Source organism: Eriocheir sinensis, chromosome 6, assembly GCF_024679095.1.
Source record: "Eriocheir sinensis breed Jianghai 21 chromosome 6, ASM2467909v1, whole genome shotgun sequence".
NCBI lineage: Eukaryota > Metazoa > Arthropoda > Malacostraca > Decapoda > Varunidae > Eriocheir > Eriocheir sinensis.
The window spans coordinates 6,883,603-6,898,974 of NC_066514.1; the positions used below are offsets into that span (position 1 = coordinate 6,883,603).

The 15,372-nt window shown below is 44.9% G+C and overlaps 1 protein-coding gene across 1 annotated transcript in view; it reads left to right on the top strand.

Annotated features, from left to right (window-relative positions):
• LOC126986919 (arylsulfatase B-like) overlaps positions 1–15,372 on the top strand; it is a 157,076-nt gene that overhangs the window by 77,439 nt on the left and 64,265 nt on the right. Inside the window, exon 2 of the mRNA XM_050843433.1 lies at positions 1,734–1,897. Coding sequence (XP_050699390.1) covers positions 1,734–1,897 — 164 coding nt within the window. The remainder of the gene's footprint in view (positions 1–1,733; positions 1,898–15,372) is intronic.

The window sequence follows — 15,372 nt, forward strand, 5'->3', positions numbered from 1 at the left end:
TATATATATATATATATATATATATATATATATATATATATATATATATATATATATATATATATATATATATATATATATATATATATATATATATATATATATATATATATATATATAGCTGTTATATATAAGTTTTCGCGATACTTTATCGCTGATAACAAAATCGGATTATCGACCATCCGCTACTTATTTAAATATATATCGGTATCTTCGTTACTTTTGTAACCAACCCAGCGATAATCGCTACTTTTTTTTCCGCCTCTCAGAAAAAAAAATTGTCTCCCTACTGCGCATGCGTGGCCCGGTGTTGTATGAAAAAACTTCGGGGTATGAAATATCTTTGGTGATGAGATTTCATACTTAGATCATGGAAATTAAAGCACTAGGTTATTTATTTTATGCTACTCAAAAATCAATATTTCATAGAGAAAAATCATTTAACTTTGCCCCAAAAATGATTATTCACTGCCTCAAATTTGATATTCCATATTCGTTTGTGACCATGCCATGATACTGAAGGCACCCGGTGTTGTGTTATTTGGTGTCCCATCGTCAAAAGCTGGCACTTTTGTTTACAAACACTGGTCTCTCATAAACTGCCCATGCTCAGACCATTAAGTGTAGACCTGTACAGTCTCACAATGCTTTTTTAACACATTAAGAGTTGCTGGAAAGCTGAATCAAACATACAGTGCTACCATCCTCGCTGTTTCTAGAACGACGTACACTCTGTACATATAAATACAACTCGTACAAAGTGTCGTTCTTGAAACAGCGAGGATGGTGATAGTGGTACTATATGTCTGATCCAGCCTTCCAGCAACTCTTAATTACGGTTTAAAAGCTTTGTGAGACTGCACAGGTCTACGCTTGCTGGTCTGAGCATGCACCGTTCACGAGAGACCAGTGTTTGTAAAAAAAATTAAACGGCGGGGACGCCAAATAACACAACACCGGTTCAGGCATTTCTAGTATTACCGTCCATATGTACGTGTCAACGTGTGGTTGTAAGTTTCCTAAAATACAGATAATGAAAATTTGAATTCATCAATGTTGTTCTATCTGAAATATCAATATAGTATCGTTTTCGCCTATCGGACTTATCGCTAGCTAGTATCGGAATTGTGGATTTATATCGGGTATCGGTTATCGGTTATCGCCAATATTTGTGTCTCTAGTTAACGAATATCGGTTATCGCCGTTAAGGTTTTTCATTATCAGTTATCGGTTATCGGGAATAAGGCTCTCTGTTATCGTGCCCAGCTATGATATATATATATATATATATATATATATATATATATATATATATATATATATATATATATATATATATATATATATATATATATATATATATATATATATATATATATATATATATATATATATATATATATATATATATATATATATATATATATATATATATATATATATATATATATATATATATATATATATATATATATATATATATATATATATATATATATATATATATATACTGTATATGTATACTCTATCTGTTGGTAAAAAAATAATGATCGATTTATTGTAACAATAAATTGTATATTTGAATCCATGGAAGCAGTTAAATTGTGTTATGACTGGAATTAACCCTCACTCCTTTTGTTTTGTAAAGAATTACTGTATTTTTTTAAAAAGAAAATAAAGTGTTTTTAAGATTGTTTATTTCCTTTATATTCACGACTTCTCAATTTGTTCAGGATGGAATGATATATCGTGGCACAACGAGGGAATCATAACTCCAAACCTGCAGAAGCTTTATGATTCCGGGGTAAGGCTGACGAACAATTATGTTCAGCCGTTGTGCACCCCGACGCGTTCGGCGTTGATGACGGGCTACTATCCATACCATCTAGGAAGACAGGTCAGTCTTGTATATCTTTTTTATTTCATGCATACAATAATGAAAACAACATTCTGAAAGAGATGGTTCTTGATCTTTAGGCAGCGTCAGTGTGTTTATTTTTTTTCGAAAGTTGCAATTTAATGAAATAATAGAGTATTCAAACATTGCAGTTAGTTTTAAAATAACATAGTCCTCATTCACTGGTAAGTGTTCGGTCTCCTTAGCTCCAATAATATTATAAGTGTCAGCTCTGTGCAATGTTTTCCTGGGACGTATGACATGAATTATAAATACATAACTGCAGTGAAAGGCTGTGGTTGGTTGCCTGCAGCGTGAAAATAGTGCAGCCAGCTGCATAACCACCGAAAAGGGCGAGTGAGTGAACTGGTGTGTCAGGGGCGTAATATCTTTGGGGGCTAGGCGGGCTATAGTCCCCCCAATGTTTCCCATATCTGCCTCAATTTTTTATTTTTTTTTATTTTACTATATTACGTTTTGTCTATGGCGCGGGTATGGGACGTGGTGGTCAGCCCCAACCCGTTGTGGCGGAGGGAAGTGTTTTTAGAGGCGTCATCCTGCTTGGCTCATGCTGCCCCCCTGGAGCTCATTCTTTATCCTCTTCTCGGGAGAGTCTTTTTTTTTTTTTTTTTTTTTTTTACAGCAAGGGAGACAGCTCAAGGGCACAAAAAAGTAAACATTAATAAAAAAAAGCCCGCTACTCGCTGCTCCTAAAAAGAATCCAAAGAGGTGGCCGAAAGATAGGTCAGTTTCGGGAGGAGAGGTGTCCTGATACCCTCCTCTTGAAAGAGTTCAAGTCGTAGGCAGGAGGAAATACAGATGAAGGAAGATTGTTCCAGAGGTTACCAGCGTGAGGGATGAAAGAGTGAAGATGCTGGTTAGCTCTTGCATAAGGGGTTTGGACAGCATAGGGATGAGCATGAGTAGAAAGTCGAGTGCAGCGGGGCCGCGGGAGGGGGGGAGGCATGCAGTTAGCAAGTTCAGAAGAGCAGTCAGCGTGGAAATATCGATAGAAGATAGAAAGAGGCAACATTGCGGCGGAATTTAAGAGGTAGAAGACTATCAGTATGAGGAGGAGAGCTGATGAGACGAAGAGCCTTTGCCCACTCTGTCCAGAAGAGCTGTGTGAGGGAGCCCCCCACACATGAGATGCATACTCCATACGAGGGCGGACAAGGCCCTGTATATGGACAGCAACTGTGGGGAGAAGAACTGGCGGAGACGGTACAGAACGCCCAGCCTCGAGGAAGCTGATTTAGTAAGAGATGAGATATGAAGTTTCCAGTTGAGATTTTGAGTTAAGGATAGACCGAGGATGTTTAGTGTTGAGGAAGGTGATAGCTGGATGTTGTCAAAGAATAGGGGATAGTTGTTTGGAAGATTGTGTCGAGTGGATAGGTGGAGAAACTGTGTTTTTGAGGCGTTGAAGGACACCAGGTTCTTCTTGCCCCAATCGGAAATAATAGTAAGGTCTGAGGCTAAGCGTTCTGCAGCCTCCAGCCTTGAGTCGTTAAGTTCCTGAATGGTGGGTCTTCTATTAAAAGAAGTTGAATAATGCAGAGTGGAATCATCGGCGTAGGAATGGATAGGACAGTTCGTTTTGGAAAGAAGATCATCAATGAACAACAGAAAAAGAGTGGGAGATAGGACAGAACCCTGTGGAACACCACTGTTAATAGATTTAGGGGAAGAACAGTGACCGTCTACCACGGCAGAAATAGAACGGTCAGAAAGGAAACTGGAGATAAAGGTACAGAGAGAAGGATAGAAACCGTAGGAGGGTAGTTTAGAAAGCAAAGATTTGTGCCAGACCCTATCAAAAGCTTTTGATATGTCCAGCGCAATAGCAAAAGTTTCACCGAAACGGCTAAGAGAGGATGACCAAGAGTCAGTTAAGAAGGCTAGGAGATCACCAGTAGAACGCCCCTTGCGGAACCCATACTGGCGATCAGATAGAAGGTCAGAAGTGGAAAGGTGCTTTTGAATCTTCCGGTTAAGGATTGATTCAAAAGCTTTAGATAGACAAGAAAGTAAAGCAATAGGACGGTAGTTTGAGGGATTGGAGCGGTCACCCTTCTTAGGTACAGGCTGTATGAAGGCATACTTCCAGCAAGAAGGAAAGGTAGAAGTTGACAGGCAGAGGCGAAAGAGTCTATAGAGTCTCGGATGATAAGTTGTCTTCAAGACAACATATGGGTTGTCTTAGGCCACTCGGCGATGACTCAAAAATAGCCAGTTTGTCATAGAGGACGGGACGGCAGCCTGCGTCATCTTGAATGTTGCCCCAGAGCGTTGACAACTCAGCCACGCGCCTCCCCCAAAACTGCTTACCCGCCCTCCCCTCCCCACCTCATGAACATCTGATGCTCTCTAGCCCCAGCCGAAAATCTGCCAGAATTACGGGCCTGTGCGTGATTACTAGTGTGGTACTGTGCTTATACTAATGTTGTGTTGCGGTTCTTCTTGACTGGAAGAGGGGGCTGGTCGTCCCTATCTGGATGGGGAAAGGGGACCGCCAAGACTGAAACAACTTCGATTGTATTACACTGCTGAGAGTGCCAGGCAAGGTGTTAGCTCATATATTGCTGATGCGAATTCGCGGCCATCTGCTGAAGCTGCATAGACCTGAACAGACTGAGTTCACGCTTAGTAAGTCAACAACTGACCGTATCCTAGCGCTTCGCGTACTGGTGGAGCGCCGACGTGAGTTCTAACAGGGGATGCTTGCAGCCTATGTCGATCTCAAGAATGACTTTGACTCATTGCATAACGAGGCACTCTGGGAGCTCCTCCGACTCAATGGGATTCCTGCAAGGGCTATTGGTTTGCTGACTGGAATGCATTCTGGGAATGAGAGTGCTGTGAAGTGTGGGTGTGAGTGTGTGGGTAGCTTGTCCAGCATCTTTCCCGTGAATGCGGGAGTGAGGCACGGCGGTACTATTTTAGAATGCTGAGTACCCGGTCGATTCTGCTTTAGCGTGCGGTTTACCACCATATTTACAATTCAGCGGGAAGTCTTCCTCACCACAGGAACCTTATTCTGCTGGATAATGAAAAACAAGGTGAATAGTGCTGATTTATTTAATTTATTAAATTACACCAATCAAAACCATCAAACCATCATATGTAAGAAACACATAATCATGTAACAATGCGAAGAGCACGTCAAAAAAAAAAAAAAATTAGACCCTCCAACGGTACACACTGTGTATATCATTTAGGAATGTCACAAACACATCAATTGCATCTTCTCTGAGTATTTTCCAACAGATCTGATCCAGGTGGGATTGAAAATGCTCACTACTGACTATTCTCATTATGTTTAAAGTCTTTGTTTTTGCATCAAACCAAGATCGTTCAATAGCTTCTGTGTGTGCTCCTGTCACTGGATCTACATAATGTTATTGGTGGTTCAGTGTAATATGGCGGTACAAATAGTGCGGTAGACCGCATACTAAATTAGCACCGACGTGGGTGCGTCCTTGCCAAATCGTTTTTTAACACTGGTATGGACTGGGTACTAGGCAGAGTTGTGACCAGAGTCATTGTGGAGCATCCGTTGGCAATACCAAGGTCACTGACCTTGTTTTTGACGATAATGCATTAATCACACACACACACACACACACACACACACACACACACACACACACACACACACACACACACGGCCGGGTAGCTCAGGGGTAGAGCGTCTGACTCACAACCAGAAGGACCGGGGTTCGATTCACCGGCCGGGTGAAGATAAGTTGGGTTTATCTTCTTTCACGTGTAGCTCCTGTTCACCTAGCAGTGAGTAGGTACGCGACGTCAGGCAAGGAGTTGTGACCTCGTTGTCGCGGTGTGTTGTGTGTGAGTGGTACTACGAGCTCTGTGCTCTTCCGTAGGGGAACGGCTGGCTGTCTCGAGAGAGACCCACAGACATACATTCACACAAACATATATATATGTGTGTATATATATATATATATATATATATATATATATATATATATATATATATATATATATATATATATATATATATATATATTGTGGCGCCGTTACTTTTGGCTCATCCTGGCCCCCTGGGCTCATTCTTGATTTCACTTGGGCGGCTTCCTTTAAGCCCCAAATAGACTGCCGAATTTTGGCCACGAACTTTACGCCGAATTCGGCGACCGGTTCGCCGACATGACCAAGATTCTTACAGTTCGTGACCATTCGGCGACATGTCGGCGACATGTCAGCGAATGCTCAAGACAATTCGAGGACAGTTCGGAGACATGTCGCCGACTATTCGGCGTCCATGTCGCCGAGCTCAAAATCTGAAATTTTAACGTTTTTTTTTGTCGCGGAATAACTGGCGACAAGTCTCCGAATTGTCTTCGCATGTCCCCGAATTGTCGGCGACATGTCGGGGACAATTCTCCGACAATGCCAACATTTCTGACAGCTGATCATCTGATGCCCATGTGGCATATAAAAGCACGGGAATCCGCGCCTACCCCATGGACTACTACAACACCCGGGGAGCAGTGTCCTAGCAGGACAGAATTGTGGGCGAGTAAATACCATGTGTGGTAATATGTGTGGTAATATGTATGATAGTATGTGTAATAAAATGTATAAATGTGACTTGTTTTTGTTTTGCTCTCCTACAAATATTTTAGAATGAATGAATGTTTACGTAATATCAGTAAACAAACCAGAATCTGAAAGAAGAAATAAATCTAAATAACTGAAAATGAAACAAAGGTTAAATAATGGCAGAATAATGATATTAAGAAATAAATAAAGTAATAAATAGTAAATTAATTATGAATTGATTGATTGATTGATTTAAATTAGGCGCCGCATCAGCCAGGGTCATATGGCGCCGCATTCAATGAGTTAAAAACTAAAGAAAAGAAAAAAAACTAAACTAAAAGGGCTAAAAAAGGAACCTAAAAAAGTAAACCAAGAGCAAAGCCAAACAAAACGAAACGAAACAAATCACAGAAAACGGTCATAACTCATGGAGAAGGCCAGCCTTCTCCATAAAGAGAAGTACCTCATGTCCCGGGGAAAGGCATCTCCCTCCCAGCATCAGCGAGAGACGGAATGATCCGGCTTCTCCCCGACACTGCGACAGGTATCGCACTCGCAGGTCCCCCAAACTGGGGCACTCGACCAGCAAGTGCCGCACGGTCAGGGGAACCAAGCAGTCATCACAATAAGGCTGCACTCCCCGGGACATGAGGTAACCATGTGTTAGACGCGTATGACCCGTCCGAAGACGGGTCAAGGCTGTCTGCGAGCGACGGTCACGGACACTTTCGTATGACCAAGGACGAAACACAGTCCTGGTAATCTCTCCCATTTTGGAAGTCGCACCCCGAGCATTCCACCTCTCCTGCCAACTGGCAAGAATTACCTTGCGAATCTCTGGAAACATATCTGTACATGGGACAGCACTAGGAGGGGCAGCTATAGCTGCCCCTCCTAGTATCCAACCCTAGGTACTCGATAAGGGCAGATAGGAATGGGAGGGAAAGACAACGGTGTCATGGCAGACGCTACCCAAAACCCAAAAGGTTTAGGGAGACTAGGTCGCTCATCATATGCAGGCGAACGGGAATCCTGCAAAATTGACACACAAGGAACTGATTCTGGAAGGCGTTGGACGCGGAACCAGCAACGGAATAGAGAGGACTGGCGTCTCAAATCCAGAGGCAGGACGCCAGCATCCACGAGGAGGCTAGGTATCGGTGAAGACCGGAATGCACCAGTAGCCAAGCGGACCCCGGCGTGATGTACTGAGTCCAACACGCGTAGGCGAGCCTCCTTGGCGGAGGAGTATACCTCGCAGCCATATTCCAACTTGGAAAGGATGAGTGTTCTGTGGAGGAGGAGTAGCGTGTCCCTGTCTGCACCCCAAGAGGTATGAGCTAAAACACGAAGGAGGGACAGGGCTTTCTGACAAGCCGCCTTAACGTAACGTAAATGAGGCACCCAGGTTAGGCGGCTATCAAATAAAAGACCGAGGTAACGAGTCGTCTCTACACAGGGCAGTCGCCTATTACCAAGAGATAAGTCAGGGTCCGGATGAACGCCTCGAAGACGACAGAAATGCATAGCTACTGTCTTTGAGGACGAAAATCGAAAGCCGCGCGTATTTGCCCAGTTGGCGACTCTATTAATAGTCAATTGCAGTTTTCGTTCAATCAACGACATCCTTGCCGCAGAAAACGAAATGGATAAATCGTCTACATATAAGGAGCTATGAACTCCATCAGGCAGGACACCAACGACTCCATTAATAGCCACAGCAAATAGCGTAACACTGAGAATACTTCCCTGTGGTACACCATCCTCAAGTGGACAAACCTCGGAAAGAGTACTCCCCACTCTAACCCGTAAAAGACGATGAGATAAAAACTCCTGAATAAAAACAGGGAGACGGCCACGAAGACCAAACTCAAACAGGTTAAGTAAAACACCATGGCACCAAGCGGTGTCATAGGCCTTCTCCAGATCAAAAAACACGGTCACCTGGTGGTGATTATTGGCAAACGCCTCACAAACTGAGGATTCCAAGGATAAAAGAGCATCCGAAGTGGAGCGCACCTTTCGGAAACCATATTGCACCGGGGTCAATAAATTCCGGCTCTCCAGGTACCACATAAGCCTGACATTCACCATCTTCTCCATCACTTTACAAATGCAGAACGTTAAAGAAATAGGACGATAGTTAGTTGCTTGGAGATGATCTTTCCCAGGCTTCAGAATGGGGAGAATTACAGCCACACTCCACAGAGATGTAAAATCACTGGTACACCAAATGAAATTGTAAAGATCCAATAAAAATGTAAAACCACAGTCAGACATGTGGCGTAAGAAAGCATAAGGGATGTCGTCTGGACCTGGCGAGGAATCATGACACTGGGATAAAGCCGTCTTCAACTCGGAGAGAGAAAATGGGATATTATAAGATTCCCCTCCGGTGGAAGCGAAGTTAACGCCGAGTGATTCCAAATCCCGGCGATGACGAGCCCCTGGTGCAGTAGGATCTTTCCTAGAGACACTGGCAAAGTGCTTGGCGAATAGGTCAGCAACAGTCTTAGGGTCCGCCACCGTTTCCCCTGCATGCGATAACACTGGAGGGGGAGGGGGGGAAAACTTCCCAGAGATCTTACGAACTCTGTTAAAGACTTCTGTGAGTGTAGTTCTGGTAGTGATGGAAGAGAGATAAGCCTTCCAAGAAATTCGTTGAGCCTCCTTGAAAGTGCGTCGTGCTCGAGCACGCGCTCGCCGAAAAGCATCCAAACACTGGGGGTCCCCACGGTGACGACGAAGTCGAGAGAATGCAGCACGCTTCTCTTGCACAGCAGTAGTGCAAGCGGCGTTCCACCAGGGAACAGGACGTTTAGGGAACTGGCCAGACGTTCTGGGGACGGATTGAAGGGCTGTAGAATGTAGGGCATCAGTGAAATAGGATGCAGCCTCGTCAGAAGTTCCAAAGTCAACCAACGGACGAAGAGAGGAGCTAAGTTCCGTAAATCGCTGCTAGTCTGCTTTATCTAGACGCCAGCGAGAAAGGCATGACTGTGGTACAGAATCAATGCGTTCCAATAAAATTGGAAAGTGGTCACTGCCATACAAGTCCGGTAAGACCCGCCAACGAAAATCAGGAAGAGAATTAGAAGTGCAAAGTGAAAGATCTATAGAGGTAAAAGTACCAGTCTGGCTATGAAAATGTGTCACCTCCCCAGAGTTTAAAATTTCTAATCCCTGATCCTCAATAAAAGAAGCAACTAAAAGTCCGCGTGGGTTGGTAGCACCATCATCCCACAACGGATGGCGACCGTTAAAATCCCCTAATAAAAGTAAAGGCGAGGAAAGTTCCTGCACCAGGTCGTCAAGATCGTGTTTGTCAACGGGAACACCAGGAGGGAGATAAAGGCTACACAATGTATGAAATTTGCCCAAATAAACCTTAACAGCAACAGACTGCAACGTTGAGTGAAGCTGTAATGGGACAGAAGGGATATCCATACCTGGGCACTTCCGCACCTCGGTCCGGACCTCCGCTCCTCCGCACCTGCGGACCGCCAAACGAGGTGCGGAAGCCCGGAAGTGCGGAACGTTTTCAAAAGTGCGGAAGTAACAGGTGCGTACAGGCGAAATTTTGGGTCCAGACTTCCGCACCTGAGATTTTCAAAGATAAAAAAACGAAGACGACAAACAGTCCGCGGCATTACTTTCGCGCGTTTTGGCGGGCTATGTGCTACCAGCTGATCACTGTGTCAATTTTTTTTTTCTTTTCAGAATCTTTTAACTTTTAGTGATTCACTGCGATTGTTTAGTGTTTAGTGTTTACAAATAAACATGGACAGATACGTGAAAAGAGGTGATAGCGACAGGAGCAGGAGTGTGTCAGGGGATAGTAGCGTCAATAGCGTGAGCTACAGAACCAGCACGCCTGCACCGTCAGCCTCCAGAACCCCTACGCCGCTGGCGACGTCAGACATTTCCTTGTCTGACGTGGAGCTGGACCCCTTCCAGTGTAATGCCAGAATTTAATTAAGAATGGGAAAATGTAAATTAGGAGGAATAAGCCGTTACCATAGAACATTCCAGACTCGCGCTTGAGAGGCCCACCCCATTTGAAGGTAAATATATATTTCTAATATATATATATATATATATATATATATATATATATATATATATATATATATATATATATATATATGAAGCTTGATGTATTATTGCCTTGTACTATTTTGTTTTATTTTTGAGGTGCGGACTAGTTTTTCAGGCGCGCGGACCGAGCGAAAAAAGTACAGGTGCGGACTACCTGCGTCCGAAGTGCGGAGGAGCGGTAGCGGACTACCCCAAATCCAGTAACACGCCCAGCTCTGGGGATATCACAGTGAACGAATATGGCGGTGCCACCATTGTGGCCCTGTTCAGTACTGTAAACGGCACGATACCCAGGAGGACTAGAGTGAGTGTAGTCTCCGAGCATTGTCTCCTGTAAACAAAGACAAGCAGGAGAAAACCGAGATATCAATGTTCGGAGTTCCTCCCACGAGGCTCGTAGGCCTCTACAATTCCACTGGAGGAGTAGGAAGATGTCTATTTTCGAGCGCGCTCCAGGCGAGCCCCTGAAAGAGACTGCCTTCTACCCACCTGATTCGGTACGGTAATACGACGAGAAGAGGAGACTGGGACCCGAGAGGAGCCGGGTCGAGGGACCTCGATCTTTTTCCCAACAAAGGAACCTGCGCCCCCTCCGGACGCCGCACTACTAGAGCCAGACCGCACACCACTCCCCGAAGCTACATGCTCGCGGGGAGGATTCCCAACACTATCTCCAAGGGATTCCTCAGTTTCCATATCCCGATCAGGAAAACCACTAGAAGCAACAGGAACTGGAATAGAGGGGGTCTTAGCAGGCTCAATATGAGCCTCCGCATCTTCCTCCATAGGCCTATCCTGAGAGACCCCAGAATCATGTATACCTACAGTAATCTTAGTTGGCGGAACAGATTCAACTGAATCTGTAGAACCGCGATGTCGCTTCTTCATACCTCTGGCGGACTTCGGCGAAGCAATGTGAGGTGCATGTACATCAACATGCATCACCTGGGACGAGGCCGGAGAAGCCCCATCAGAACCTGGAGGTGACTCGACAGAATCACAGGACAAAAGGGAAAATCTATTATGGGACGTAATAACAGTAGCTTCAAAGGTCCGGGAGGAAACCGTAGAGGACACCTGAGCAGCGGGCTGGGCAGAAGAGCGAGTGCCTAGCGATGAGGTGTACGTCTTTGCTCCAGTACCGGCCTTCTGGCGGTAGAGGAGTTCACGGCGCGCACTACCAAGGCTGATAAACTGACTATTTGCAAGTTGCAAAATATCCTGTTCCAGGCGATATCGTGGGCACTGTCTGGAAGACAACTGGTGAGCATCCTGGCAATAGAAGCAATAAGCATCTGACTCACATTCCGCCGTGGAGTGTGAGCCTAATGCAGAACAATTACCACACCGAGAAGGCTCAGTGCAGTATTTCTTACCATGACCATACCCGTAACATGAAAAACACTGTAGAGGGCGGTCAACAAAAGGCTTTACCCGAAGATGGAGAGGGCCAATACTGATACGGTCGGGAAGGGTAAAGCCAAAAAAGGTGAGAAGTATCATGTTAGCTTAACCCTTCATCTTGGACACCTTATGAACAGAACTAGGGCACATCCCAAGTATTTCCTCCTCATAGAGGTCATGATTATATATACTGCCTTTACTATAATGGAAGGTATGGTGTGCTTTGACCGTTTCAAACATGTTGCCAGCAGGGCATGGTAGATGTTGCAGCATTTTAGCTGGAGTAATATCTTTAGCCCTGACTAACACTCCCTTCCCATACTTTTTCAGATTCCCCTCAGGGATCGTGCCAATTTCTTTGGCGAGGTACCTAGTACCTGCCAGTTGCCACGCCCATTCCTGTAGTATGCAACAAACCAACGAGGGGGAGGGACCTGGCTGTCCCTGGGAGTTGGCTCTAACAAAGCGTCTTCGAAGAGGTTCGGGACATAGTCCATGTCACTGTCAGAAATATTGGAAGAGCGGAGAAGTTTCGCTTGAAATCCAGCACCTGCGATAGGCAGAGTCGCAACAGCATCACACGCCGACTGGGCTTCAGCGCTGGAAGCAAAGGTCACATAGCATATGTTTGACTTGAAGTCTCCATCATAAATGAGACGGATACGAAGGACTGTGCCAAATGGCTTGAGTAAGGAGTGCAAGGCACGGTAGGAAAACGATGGATCGATATTCACCATCTGAAGTGCGTCCAGCTTGGAAGAGGGACGCACATCAGAGTTACCCCCAGAATGGGAGGCAGCCTTGTCAGACACACGTGGACTTTTGTGTCGCACGGACTTGTTTTGGTCAGCCCCTCTAGGAGGTTGGGACTTTCCAGCGGCACCACCAGGAACGGTGAAAGGCTCCAAGGTGGCGACGAGAGAGGACCGTGTAGGGGTAATCGGGGACAGGCGGACGTCAGGGAGAGAGGCAGGCCGAGGCAAGGGAAACTTACCCATACACAGGGGAGGTGTTTCACTCCCCCACACCCCCACCCACCACGGAGCCCAACAAGGGGAGGCTGAATGTTGGGGCCAAACCGCACCCAACAGCCCCAGGGGTAATGGGGAAGTATACGCAGCCACTGCCAGGTGTTTAACGGCGGCCGCGGGACCGTTGCGACCGCCCACCCGGCAATGACCACTTGACCCTAGCCATCGCATGACCAGCCGATTGATTCAGTGGGGCCATACTGAACCACCCGTCTTACCCCAACCCTCCCACCAAAGGAGCGTGTTGCCCACCGAGGGGAACTACACCCTGCCCCGCGGTGGAGTCAACCCCCAGATGAGAGGGCACGGGGAGTATACGGGACGCCACGCACGGCAAACACGTGGGGAGACAGTAGCCCTGCCCTAGGTGGTAAAAGGGCAGGGCGGGCGAGGGCAACATCACCAGTAGGCCTCCTCTACCAGTGATGAGGGGGGAGCACTTGGTCCACGAGGCCAACGGATATCGAGCCCTATCGAGGTGGGGAAGCCACCACGGTAGGTGGTGCCGCCGACCTCGCTTCAAGCCCCGTCACCACGACAAGGTGACTCTCCTTCGACGGGGAATTAGTTATGAAATAAATGAAAATGTTGGTTCCATACCTATTTTATATATTCATGATTCTTCTTGTTTTTCATATTTTCTTGTTTACTATTTATTATTATAGTATTATTTTATTCCGTATATATATATATATATATATATATATATATATAATATATAAATATATATATATATATATATATATATATATATATAGAGAGAGAGAGAGAGAGAGAGAGAGAGAGATACAGATAGATAGATACAGAGATAGATAGATAGATAGATAGATAGATAGATAGAAAGATAATACATAAATAGATAGATAGATAGATAAATAGATAGACAGACCCCCGTGTACACCTCCCACCGCGACCCGTTTGCCGTGTCGTGATTAATTCGCCGAATATTCGGGGACATGTTCCCCAATAGTCTTGGCCATTCGGCGACATGTCGGGGACATGTCCCCGAACAGCCGGCGACATGTCGGCGACAAATTTGCCAATAAAATTTAAATTTCAACGGTCAAAATTCGGCGACAATTCGCCGAACACCGCGAATCGGACGCCGAATTGTCTGCGACATGTCGGCGACATTTCGGCGACAATTCGGCGTCCATTTTGCATTCGTGCACATTCGGCGAACGGCCGCGAATTTTTCATGCAACATGAAACTTTCGTGGCGGTCGTGACCAACTGTCAAAAGTCGCGTGGTGGACGCAGACATGTCCCCGAACGGCCAAGAACAGGCAAGAAAGATGCCGAACTTGTTCGCGACACAGGATGACTTGCATATTCGCGCACAGTCGTGAGCCAAAATTCGGCAGTGTATTTGGGGCTTTAGAGTCCGGGTTGATAAGTGATCTTCAGAACAGCATGTGGGTAGTCTAAAGCCCCAAATACACTGCCGAATTTTGGCCACGAACTTGACGCCGAATCAGTTCGTGAAAAAATTCGGCGACCGGTTCATGCGGGCAGGCTGACGAGTTTGGTACGGACCATTTTCAACTGTACGAAAACCGAGGGGATGTACGAAAACTGGGACAAAATTTCGATCAAAAGGTTGAAAACCAAATCGTACGAAAATTAGGGTATTCGAAAACCGAGGTTTGACTGTATATATATATATATATATATATATATATATATATATATATATATATATATATATATATATATATATATATAGAGAGAGAGAGAGAGAGAGAGAGAGAGAGAGAGAGATTTTACATATATATATATATATATATATATATATATATATATATATATATATATATATATATATATATATATATATATATATAAATATATATATATATATATATATATATATATATATATATTTTTTTTTTACAACAAAGGAGGCAGCTCAAGGGCACAAAAAAGAAAACAATAATACAAAAAAGGCCGCTACTCGCTGCTCCCAAAAAAGAATCAAAAGAGGTGGCCGAAAGAAAGATCAATTTCGGGAGGAGAGGTGTCCTGACACCCTCCTCTTGAAAGAGTTTAAGTCGTAGGCAGGAGGAAATACAGATGAAGGAAGGTTGTTCCAGAGTTTACCAGCGTGAGGGATGAAAGAGTGAAGATGCTGGTTAACTCTTGCATAAGGGGTTTGGACAGTGTAGGGATGAGCATGAGTAGAAAGTCGTGTGCAGCGGGGCCGCGGGAGGGGGGGAGGCATGCAGTTAGCAAGTTCAGAAGAGCAGTCAGCGTGGAAATATCGATAGAAGATAGAAAGAGAAGCAATATCGCGGCGGAATTTAAGAGGTAGAAGGCTATCAGTAAGAGGAGAGCTGATGACACGAAGAGCCTTTGCCTCCACTCTGTCCAGAA